We start from the raw sequence: 11,924 nt of genomic DNA on the forward strand, positions 1-11,924 counted from the left end.
TTTCCATCACGCTGTAGCGCAGCTCTTCGTGAATCGAGCCCTTAATGTTTGATTGATCATTTTCTTGTCATGGATTCGAAATTAGTTTCCTTATTATTATTATTATTATTATTATTATTATTAGTATTATTATTATGTGTGCTGTTGCTTGTCAGTACAATAATATATCACTCATAATGGGATACCAGAGTATTCTAGAACAATACCAGTGTGATTTCTAGAAAAGAAAACATAGTATTCTAGAAGCATGCTTCTTCTTTTTAGTCACTGTATCAGTAGATATGGTAAAGAGGTCAATCGAACTCGACCATTGCCATGGAAACGCTTGGGGGAAAGGGCCATTGGGGAAAGTCTCCTCATTGTGCCCCCCCCGCCAAAACAACACCTATCATACTACAATGACTGACCCTGTAAAACAACACCTATCGTACTACTATGTGACAATAAAACATTTCTTTATTATAATTTTTTTGATGGCGTTTAAAATGCTATTTATTTAAGGAATAATGTATATATTTATTTATGTTTTCCTGTAAATCATCTGAATTCTACCATAGTCTTCTATTTATAGCCTAAATGCATTATCACGCCATTTTATATTTATTTTCATTATCATGTCATATTCAAATCAAAGTTGTTCATCTGCGATGAACGACGTTTGTACAGATTGTTTTACGATTGTCTTTCTTGACGATAATTTGTTTAGAGAAAAGATTGTACAGACGAACGAATGAAATTACTTAACCTCATTATTTGAGACACACAGCCTTACATTCGTTCATATTGCCATTAAATACACAGCCTTACATTCATTCATGCTGCCTCTTAAACAGGAATGTTATTTCCACGTAGTTTTCATGTTATTTTCTAATTGTTTTAATGATATAGTAGGTGACCGTCTCAGTTTAGGTCTATAGGTTGTACTCTGTATCTCACTCTGCCTCTCCAATGGCACCCTAGTCCCTACGTAGTGCACTACTTTTAGACCAGAGCCCTATGGCAAAACTAGTGCACTGCTTTTGACCAGAGCCCTATGGCAAAACTAGCGCACTGCTTTTGACCAGAGCCCTATGGCATAACTAGTGCACTACTTTTGACCAGAGCCCTATGGCAAAACTAGCGCACTGCTTTTGACCAGAGCCCTATGGCAAAACTAGCGCACTGCTTTTGACCAGAGCCCTATGGCAAAACTAGTGCACTGCTTTTGACCAGAGCCCTATGGCAAAACTAGTGCACTGCTTTTGACCAGAGCCCTATGGCAAAACGAGTGCACTACAGAAAACAGGGCGCCATTTGGGACACAAGCCTATATAATGGTTAAGATCACTGTTCTTAATCCTGGTCCCTGGGACCCACAGGGCGTGCAGGGATTAGTTCCAACCCAGCACTAACACACCTGTTAACAGCTATAGTCAAGGTCTGGATGATTAGCTGATTAGCTGTATCCAGTCTGTTAACAGCTATAGTCAAGGTCTGATGATTAGCTGATTAGCTGTATCCAGTCTGTTAACAGCTATAGTCAAGGTCTGTTGATTAGTTGATTAGCTGTATCCAGTCTGTTAACAGCTATAGTCAAGGTCTGGATGATTAGCTGATTAGCTGTATCCAGTCTGTTAGTGCTTGGATGGCACTAAAATCTGCACAGGACCAGGTTCGTCGAACAATGATGACATCACTTCCTTGTTGACCTTGACCTTCAACCCTTGTTTCCCTGGTACTAACGTGACACAGAAATAAAGCATTGGTTCATCAAGACTTTGGGTGTGTGAGTGCGTGTGTGTGATTTGATTGTTATTTCTTCACAAACCATCCTGTTCACAACAACCACTAGACGGAAGACCATCCTGTTCACAACAACCACTAGACGGAAGACCATCCTGTTCACAACAACCACTAGATGGAAGACCATCCTGTTCACAACAACCACTAGATGGAAGACCATCCTGTTCACAACAACCACTAGACGGAAGACCATCCTGTTCACAACAACCACTAGACGGAAGACCATCCTGTTCACAACAACCACTAGACGGAAGACCATCCTGTTCACAACAACCACTAGATGGAAGACCATCCTGTTCACAACAACCACTAGATGGAAGACCATCCTGTTCACAACAACCACTAGATGGAAGACCATCCTGTTCACAACAACCACTAGATGGAAGACCATCCTGTTCACAACAACCACTAGACGGAAGACCATCCTGTTCACAACCACCACTAGACGGAAGACCATCCTGTTCACAACAACCACTAGACGGAAGACCATCCTGTTCACAACAACCAATAGACGGAAGACCATCCTGTTCACAACAACCACTAGACGGAAGACCATCCTGTTCACAACAACCACTAGACGGAAGACCATCCTGTTCACAACAACCACTAGACGGAAGACCATCCTGTTCACAACAACCACTAGACGGAAGACCATCCTGTTCACAAACAACCACTAGACGGAAGACCATCCTGTTCACAACAACCACTAGACAGGAAGACCATCCTGTTCACAACAACCACTAGATGGAAGACCATCCTGTTCACAAACAACCACTAGACGGAAGACCATCCTGTTCACAACAACCACTAGACGGAAGACCATCCTGTTCACAACAACCACTAGACGGAAGACCATCCTGTTCACAACAACCACTAGACGGAAGACCATCCTGTTCACAACAACCACTAGATGGAAGACCATCCTGTTCACAACAACCACTAGACGGAAGACCATCCTGTTCACAACAACCACTAGACGGAAAGACCATCCTGTTCACAACAACCACTAGACGGGAAGACCATCCTGTTCACAACAACCACTAGACGGAAGACCATCCTGTTCACAACAACCACTAGACTGAAGACCATCCTGTTCACAACAACCACTAGACGGAAGACCATCCTGTTCACAACAACCACTAGATGGAAGACAATCCTGTTCACAACAACCACTAGACGGAAGACCATCCTGTTCACAACAACCACTAGATGGAAGACCATCCTGTTCACAACAACCACTAGACGGAAGACCATCCTGTTCACAACAACCACTAGATGGAAGACCATCCTGTTCACAACAACCACTAGATGGAAGACCATCCTAACTACGAAATGTGTTGAATGTTGAAGCTCATTTACTATATAATAAAAAATAACTCCAAAATGATGGGAGCAATATTTAGATGTTGACCCATAATAGATTTTCTTTATTGTGGTCCGGACCTCTGTGTCCTCATATGTAGTTATGTAGAAATATAGAAACTCCTCTCTCCCCTCTCTTCTCCCCTCTCCTCTCTCTCTCTTCTCTCCCCTCTCCTCTCTCTCTCTTCTCTCCCCTCTCCTCTCTCTCTCCCCTCTCCTCTCCTCTCTCTCTCCCCTCTCTCTCTTCTCTCCCCTCTCCTCTCTCTCTCCTCTCTCTCTCCTCTCCCCTCTCTTCTCTCTCCCCTCTCATCTCTTCTCTCCCCTCTCCACTCTCTCCTCTCTCTCTCCTCTCTTCTCTCTCTCCTCTCCCCTCTCCTCTTCTCCTCCTCACATTTGTCTCCTATCTTCTTTTCACATCCCAACTAACTTTAGACTCCATCCATCCATTCCATTGTCCTGTTCTTCCAGAAATACTGAAAGTCATGTTTACGTCTGGGTGTGGTGAGAGAGAGAGGCTTCACCCTCACAAAGAAAGGCATGCTAGCTATTCACCCTCTCCCCCCTTCTGTCCTCCTCTCATCCCCTCATCTCCTCAAAAAGGAGTGCTGCTGGTTCTACTGCATATCTCTCCTCCAATACTTCAGCCTTAAGACATTGACCCATCACCTCTCCTCCTCTCCTCTCCTCCTCTTTTCCCCTCCCCCCTCTCCTAACAACACAACCCTGGTCCTACTACATATCTCCCCTCCAGCCCTTCAGCCTTAAGACATTGACCTTTCACCCCACCTGTAATAGAATGAATAGAATGGAGACGTTGTAGAATTAGAATGACAGACATTCCTGTTCCATTTCAACATTCCGTGCTGGCTGGACTGGACCAGCAGCCTTACAGGGTGTGATGCTAGGAATATCTATTTTATTGATGAATATTAGAATCCTGGATAATACAAGTTATATGACGTTTTATTTTATAGGTCCATTATGTAGTTTGCTGTATGACTGGATTCATTTCAGATAGATAGTCAAGTTATAGATCTGTCATTCCAATGGAAAGTGAGTCTGATAAGTAGTTGACCTGCTCTATGTGCCTCTCCTCTCCTCTCCCTCTCCTCTCCTCTCCTCTCCTCTCCTCTCCTCTCCTCTCCTCTCCTCTCCTCTCCTCTCCTCTCCTCTCCTCTCCTCTCCTCTCCTCTCCTCTCCTCTCCTCTCCTCTCCTCTCCTCTCCTCTCCTCTCCTCTCCTCCTCTTGCATTTTCAACGGTCTTAAGGGTGCTGGAAATTATTGTCTTGTAAATGCAAAGACCACGACACGCTGGGAAAAAAACCAAGTAGATTCTTTAAATTAATTGTAAAATAAGGTTACAAACAGCAACAGAAGACAGTGTAATGTATGTGCTCGATTACATGGTTAGCGTTCCAAATCACACCCTCCTCTCTTTATAGTGCACTACTTTTGACCAGAGTCATATGGGCCCTGTTCAAAAGTAGTGCACTATATCATACGGGATAGGGAGCCATTTGGGACATGCCCTTGGTAGGCCCCTAAGGGGTGAAGTGGCCCATCTCTGATGCAGTGGCTTGGGGTGAATTCAGTTCAGAATGAGCTAACAGACAGACAGCAGGGTTGGCAGTTAATTCAAATTGAAGACAGTTAATTCAAATGAAAGTTTAAAATTCCAGCGCTAGCTAGCTAAAGTTATACTGAATCTAAAGTCTATCTGGTGACATCACAATGATGATGAAACGTTTTCCTACTCATTATTTGACTCCTTCTGAAATGTCATCGTGTTTCCAAGCCACTATAATGCCCTTTAGACTAAGTCTTCATCAGCACCAATTAGGTAGAATTAAGTACAACATTCAGTTAGACACCAGTGCTCAAGATAATCTCCACAACCATATTGTGACCCAACATTTGTTACAAAAGTTGTTCCATTTTTAAATATAAATGACAACCTTCACTTTGAATTGAACCCAACCCTGTCAAACAGGTAGCTATCGGACAGGTCCAGCAGGTGTTGGGCTGGACAGAAAGAGAGAGAGGGAGGGGTCTGACTGGACTGGTCCTTAAAAGGGAGAGGAGGGAGAGGTAGAACTCAACTCACAGGCAGGACAGAGAGAGAGAGAGAAAGAGAGAGACCCAGTGAAGACCTTTGAAGATCTCTGAAGAAGTGAAGCTACAACTGAAGATTTGTGAAGGTGAGATCTTAACATTTGTGCATTTAAAACTGTATCTGTCTGCATCCCAAATAGCACCCTTTTCCTTTTGTAGTGTGCTTCTTTTGACCAGGGCCCATATTACCTTTGTGGCCGTGGGCTATTCCCTATGTAGTGTACTGGGGACCCTGGTCAAAGGTAGTGCACTACATAGGGAATAAGGTAACATTTGGAAAGCATACATATTCCTGTGTACTAGGTTATATCTATTGTTCATTAGTCAAATCTAATGTGATAGTACTGAAATACATCTGATAAGTGGAATGGCACTTGAGGAAAGGTTAGGGAAACACTGCACTGCATTTTAGTCATTTAGCAGACGCTCAATTTATAACTTACAGTTAGTGAGTGCATACATTTTTCATACTGGCCCCCCGTGGGAATCGAACCCACAACCCTGGCGTTGCAAGCGCCATGTTCTACCAACTGAGCTACAGGAGGCCCTACACTCTGAAGTATTCACTGAATTGGTCTTGACGGATTCTCTCTCTCACTCTCTCAGGAGACTCACCATGGCCATGTTGACCGTTCTTCTGCTTCTCAGCGCTGCCTTTGCTTTGGGAGACGCAGGTACGAGAGTCCACCTCAAACTTGACATTATTCATTCTTTCTGTATTTTAAATGTAGCAGAGGTGTGTGTGTGTGTGTGTTTGTTTGTGTGTTGACTGATATAAAAATAATATTGAGTAATTATTTATGATGCAAGGTGATTTGTCAGTCTCTCCTTTAAAGTCAGTAGTCTTCTCCTTACAGATGGACTTTTAGCAGTGGAACCATGTCTCTCAGGCTGGACCGCATATAGATCACACTGCTTCATGTTTATCAAGAGAGCAAGGACCTGGCCAGAAGCAGAGGTACTGTATCATGCTTACCTTCTACTGTGAATTTAAAGGGTGAAGTTAAATTAAAATCAACTCGCTTTCTTGGATTGACGTTAACGTGAAGATGATTTGGCTTCTTTTTTTTTAACAGGCACTGCATGCTTCATGTAAATTACTGAACCTCCCCTATAAAGTTATTGTTTAATTGGGATGTTCTATAAGTTTGGAATATTTATTTCATGTATGGAGTCAGGACACCTGTATAATGGAACCCAAAGGACACGGGTCAAGACAGAGATAAACTAACACCTCAAAGAGCCTGTTGAAAAGAGCATTAGTTGCGACGGACAATATTTGATAGTGTGAGTTCAGAAAACAAAGACTGGACAACTTGACTAATACTTACGTTATGAAACGCTTTTGTCCCTCTCTGCTGCTTTCTCTAGCGGCATTGTATTTCCCTTGGAGCAAACCTGGCGTCTGTGCATAGCTCTGAGGAGGCGCAATTTCTACAGGGGGTGGTGTTTTCCGAGACTGGCAGATTCACTCCTACCTGGATTGGAGGGTTTGATGCTGTTAAGGTAATGCTGGAAAAGGTACCCAATTATCATACTTGAGTCACAGCTAAGATACCTTCATAGAAAATGACTCAAGTAAAAGTGAAAGTCACCCAGTAAAATTCTACTTGAAGGGCAATTCCTCCGCTTTCCAACCTGATGTTCCTGATCTCCCGCACCATACCAGTGTCTACATATGTGAAAACGGTTTCTATGATCTGTGGTTCAGATAAGAAGAAAGGTCCTAAAAAATGCTTCTCTGTGCCGTCACATGGTGGGATTAAAAGTAACCAAAACAGTGGTTTTACAAACCTGCATCGAGTTTTTGGCCAGAGGGAGGGAGTTTTCTTGTTCCCCACGTCTCCACCAATCTGTGTTTGAAACTGTTGATGATGTCATCGGGTATAACTTTTTAGCTTCCTGTTTTTTTCTACAAAACGTAGAAATGCGCCGTTTTACATTTACATTTACGTCATTTAGCAGACGCTCTTATCCAGAGCGACTTACAAATTGGTGCATTCACCTTATAGCCAGTGGGACAACCACTTTACCAACCTGGCGTAGTGAGGGAGCTTGTTCCACCATTGGGGTACCAGAGCAGCGAACAGTTTTGACTGGGCTGAGCGGGAACTGTGCTTCCGCAGAGGTAGGTTTTCACATATGTTGACACATGTACCAATGTAGAAATTCAGAATTTGTGTTTAGTGAGTCCGCCAGCTCAGAAGCCGTAGGAATGACGGCGCATTCTCGTGATACAGTCGCTAGTGAACGTCTACTCACCCCTTGCACAGTCTTCACATTTTGCTGCCTTAAATTTAAATCTAAAAAGAGATTACATTGGATTTCTTTCCTACTCATCTACATGATAAAATTTAAATAAATATTATACAACATTTTCTAAATCAATAATTTATATATTTTTTCATTGATTGCATGTCTTCACACCCCAGAGTTAATACTTAATGGAAGCACATATTGTAGGATAGATCAGTATTTACTAACACACGGGGTATAGTTGGCTAGTATTGTAGGATAGATAGATCAGTATTCACTAACACAGTGGGTTTTAGTGGAATAGTATTGTATCTAGAACCTAAAACAGTTATTTGGCTGTCCCCAGAGGAGAACCCTTTGAATAACCTTTTTCCAAAAGGGTTCTACATGGAACCAAAAAGGGTTCTCCTATGGGGACAGCCAGGGAACACTTTTGGAAACCCATTTTCTAAGTGTGTAGATAGCTCAGTATCCACTAACACAGTGGGATTTCTTTCATTCTGAGACATCACTACTTCCCCACAGGACAGGCTATGGTTCTGGAGTGATGGGTCCAAGTTTGATTACCAGGACTGGAGTCAAGGAGAGCCCAATAACAGTGGTGTCAGAGAGCCATGTATTGTGATGAACTCTGGAGGTACAGTCAGCCCACTATCATTCACTATCCAGTCATCAAATTAAACTTTATTCACAGCCCACTTCAACAAATATGTCTGATACACGCACTACATCTGAGTTAATTTCTGTTCCGTGTTTCCTCTGAAGGTGAACAAGGCTGGAACGATATAGCATGTGGAAACAGATTGCCCTTGGTGTGCTCCCGGATAACCTGTTAAATCTGCAAAACATCACCTGAAACCCCAAATGCTACTCCATACTGTCAGCATCCTAACTGAAAACGTGTTATGGTAAAGTCAAATACTTTGTGGAGATTATTTGTTGCTGTAAAATGAGTATTAGTTATTTGTTGGTCATAAATGTTGAGTAATGATTTTGTGGTTTGTTGTCAATAAAACAGGTGTACACATTATTTTGTCTCATGGGTTGTTTTTAAACTTCCATAATTGTCCAATCCTTTAATTGTCCAATCCTTTGAGAGAATAGATGTGTGTCTTTTATTACCCAAAAGGTTTTATTACTCCACAAACAACATGAATGTTAACCTCTATGGATTTGGTGTCCCATATGCGGGACGGTTGAGCTAACGTGCGCTAATGTGATTAGCATGACTGTTATAAGTAACAGCAAACATTCCAGGACATAGACATGTCTTATATGGGCAGAAAGCTTAAATTCTTGTTAATCTAACTGCAGTGTCCAATTTACAGTAGCTATTACAGTGAAAAAATACCATGCTATTGTTTGAGGAGAGTGCACAACAACAACAAAAGAAAATATCACAGAAACTGGTTTGATACATTCACCTCTGAAGGTAAATAATGTACTTACATTCAGTAATCTTGCTCTGATTTGTCATCTTAAGGGTCCTTGAGATAAAATGTAGCATAGTTTTGTTTGATAAAATCAATTTCTATATTCAAATATAGGAACTGGCTTCTACAGTTTGAACCCCTGCTGTCTCTGGCTCCCCACCCACCCCTCCCGGCCATCTAGATGTGTGAAAGTTAGTGTATAAGCTAATGATCCATCATGTATGACATTCCTGGGAGTGTGTAAACGTACATTTTGTATTACCATATAATTTTTGTATGTTCTCTATAGTTATGTACTTGAAAATGTATCAATTGACCAATTCGGCACATTTGGGCAGACTTGATACAAAATAGTCCAGTATTGCAACGATTCACTGGATCAATCTGAAACTTTGCACACACACTGCTGCCATCTTGTTGCCAAAATCTAAATTGCGCCTAAACTGTAATATTATATTGATCGAACAAAATGTTTGTATTATCTTTTATCAGATCTAATGTGTTATATTCTCCTACATTAATTTCACATTCCCACAAACTTCTAAGTATTTCCTTTCAAATGGTATCAAGAATATGCATATGCTTGCTTCATGTCCTGAGCTACAGGCAGTTAGATTTGGGTATTTCATTTTAGGCGAAAACTGAAAAAAAGTGTCTGATCCTTAACAAGGAGGGGCGCTCAATAGGCTAAAGTAAATTGAATTGAACTTTATATTTATTATTTTCTTTTTTTTGGTCATTTTTAACTTTTATTATTTTTCTGTCATTTTTTTATTTTATTTTTTATTTTTATTATTTTTCTGGGGGGATGGATCAGCTTAATATTGCAGATAGATTGTATCTTCTATCAATGTAATTGTCTGCATCACTTCCAATCCCCCATGTTTTATATATATATATATATATACTCCCCTTTATTACTTTTCAACCCCGCCATCCTTTCCCTACTTGGAGTAAATTAGTGAACAACAATGCCCAGGCCTCTACTTCCGGTCTATACTTACTATCTACACCTTATGGACAGAGTACATTTTACAAAAATTATATTATATACATATATATATATATATATATATTTTTTTTTTTGCTCCTGAACTTCTTCTACTCTCAACCTCTCCGATCATTTTCATGATGTCCATCCGGTTTGCTTCTATATGCCATATCTTTCTAACTGTGCTCTTTCCCAAAAGCTCCTAACATACAACCTATATACTTATTATGGACACAGCGTGCCTACATTATTAGCCATCTTTGATATTATTTGTTGTTATTTGTTATTAGTCCCATCCTTCAACTCTATTCAATACCTCCCATCTATCTCTTAACACCATCCATATAGGATTTCTATTTGCCTTATATATTTCAACCGTACTGTGATGTTTTACAAATGTTCTGAACCTTTCTATTCTCATTGCTTCTACAGATTGTGAATTAAAAATAAACATTTTTGCTAAAAGTATTATTATATTATTGATTGATTGACTATGACTTTTCAGATCACCCAGTAATGCTATCTGCAAGGTTAGCTCCAGGTAAATATTGCAATCCTTTAGCCATTCCTGAACCTGTCTCCAAAAACAAGCTACAAATGGACAGAACCAAAACAAATTATCTAATGAGTCTGTCTCTTCACAGCAAAATCTGCAGAGCTGGGAAGATTGTATCCCCCATATAAATAACATTCTATTGGTAGCAATAATTTTATATAATGATTTAAATTGAAAGATTCAAATTTTTGAATCCGGTGTCGTTTTGCGTGTCAGTTCATAAACACTATGCCATGAGATCGATACGTCAAAGATCTCTTCCCAACTATTTTGCAATCTATATGGGACGGCTGTCAATCCTTTGGTCCTTAAGTGAAACTGGTATACTTTTTTATTTATCACAATTTTCCTTAACCAATTATGTTCTTTAATGCAAGGCCGACAGACAAGTTCCTTACTTTCTCCCCCTTCCACTTTCCTCTTCCACTTTTGCGGTAAGGCTGCAATTATTTGGTTGTAATTTTGGGTAGAGCAGACATTTCCATATGCTTTTGTTAGCTGCATGTGCGACATAACTCCACCAGTCCTACCGATGATATCATTTACGAAGATTATACATTTTTTTTATATTCTGTCAAAAAAAAAAGTTTTTTTGTCAATTAGTATATTTGAATTTAACCACAATATTTGTTGCATTATTTGTTCTGTCGTTTCTGGAGGATTAAATTGAAATTGCAACCAACATTCCATGGCTTGTTTTAGAAATAGTGATATTTGGGAGATTATTTCCTTTTCAAATAACTGAAAGTGAGAGGTTGTAATCTGAATAAAGGGAAAAAGGCCTTTCTTGAACATTGGGTGAGACAATCTTACTAATTTGCTTGAGAACCAGTTCGGATTTAAGTATAACTTTTGTATGACTGAAGCTTTTAGTGATAGGTCTAATGCTTTAATATTTAATAATTTCTGTCCTCCGAATTCATATTCATTATATAAATATGCCCTTTTAATTTTGTCTGGCTTGCCGTTCCAAATCAAATTGAATATTTTTTTCTCATATAATTTAAAAAACTGTTCGTAGGCAAGACCATAAGCAAATAGGTAAAATGGGATAATACTAAAGAGTTAATCAGGGTGATTTTTCCACAAATTGACAGGTATTTTCCTTTCCATGGTAGTAAGATCTTATCTATTTTTGCTAACTTCCTATTAAAATGTATTGAAGTGAGATCATTTATTTCCTTTGGGATATGTATTCCGAGTATATCCACATCACCATATGACCATGTTATTGGTAAACTACATGGTAATGTAAAAATTGTATTTTTTAGTGATCCAATACGTAATATAGTACATTTGTCATAATTTGGTTGTAATCCAGAGAGGTTAGAACATGTATCTAGATCCTCTATGAGGCTGTGGAGGGATTCTAGTTGTGGATTTAAAAGAAAACATGAATCCTCAGCGTACAATGACACCTTTGTTTTTAAGC

At 40.0% G+C, this 11,924-nt stretch overlaps 1 protein-coding gene across 2 annotated transcripts; it reads left to right on the forward strand.

Annotated features, from left to right (window-relative positions):
- The first annotated feature begins 5,233 nt into the window (after positions 1–5,233).
- On the forward strand, positions 5,234–8,542 carry LOC121554306 (ladderlectin). 2 transcript variants are annotated; one of them, XM_041867809.2, is made up of 6 exons: positions 5,234–5,342; positions 5,863–5,930; positions 6,114–6,214; positions 6,628–6,777; positions 8,038–8,149; positions 8,278–8,542. In XM_041867809.2, the coding sequence occupies exons 2-6, from the start codon at positions 5,873–5,875 to the stop codon at positions 8,346–8,348; spliced, it is 492 nt and encodes a 163-aa protein (XP_041723743.1). In that variant the 5' UTR covers positions 5,234–5,342; positions 5,863–5,872; the 3' UTR covers positions 8,349–8,542. The 2 variants fall into 2 exon arrangements, with proteins under 2 accessions (XP_041723743.1, XP_041723744.1); XM_041867810.1 differs by having other exon boundaries at positions 6,628–6,762.
- Positions 8,543–11,924: the final 3,382 nt, after the last annotated feature.

Source organism: Coregonus clupeaformis, chromosome 39 (genome assembly GCF_020615455.1).
Source record: "Coregonus clupeaformis isolate EN_2021a chromosome 39, ASM2061545v1, whole genome shotgun sequence".
Classification (NCBI taxonomy): Eukaryota; Metazoa; Chordata; class Actinopteri; order Salmoniformes; family Salmonidae; genus Coregonus; species Coregonus clupeaformis.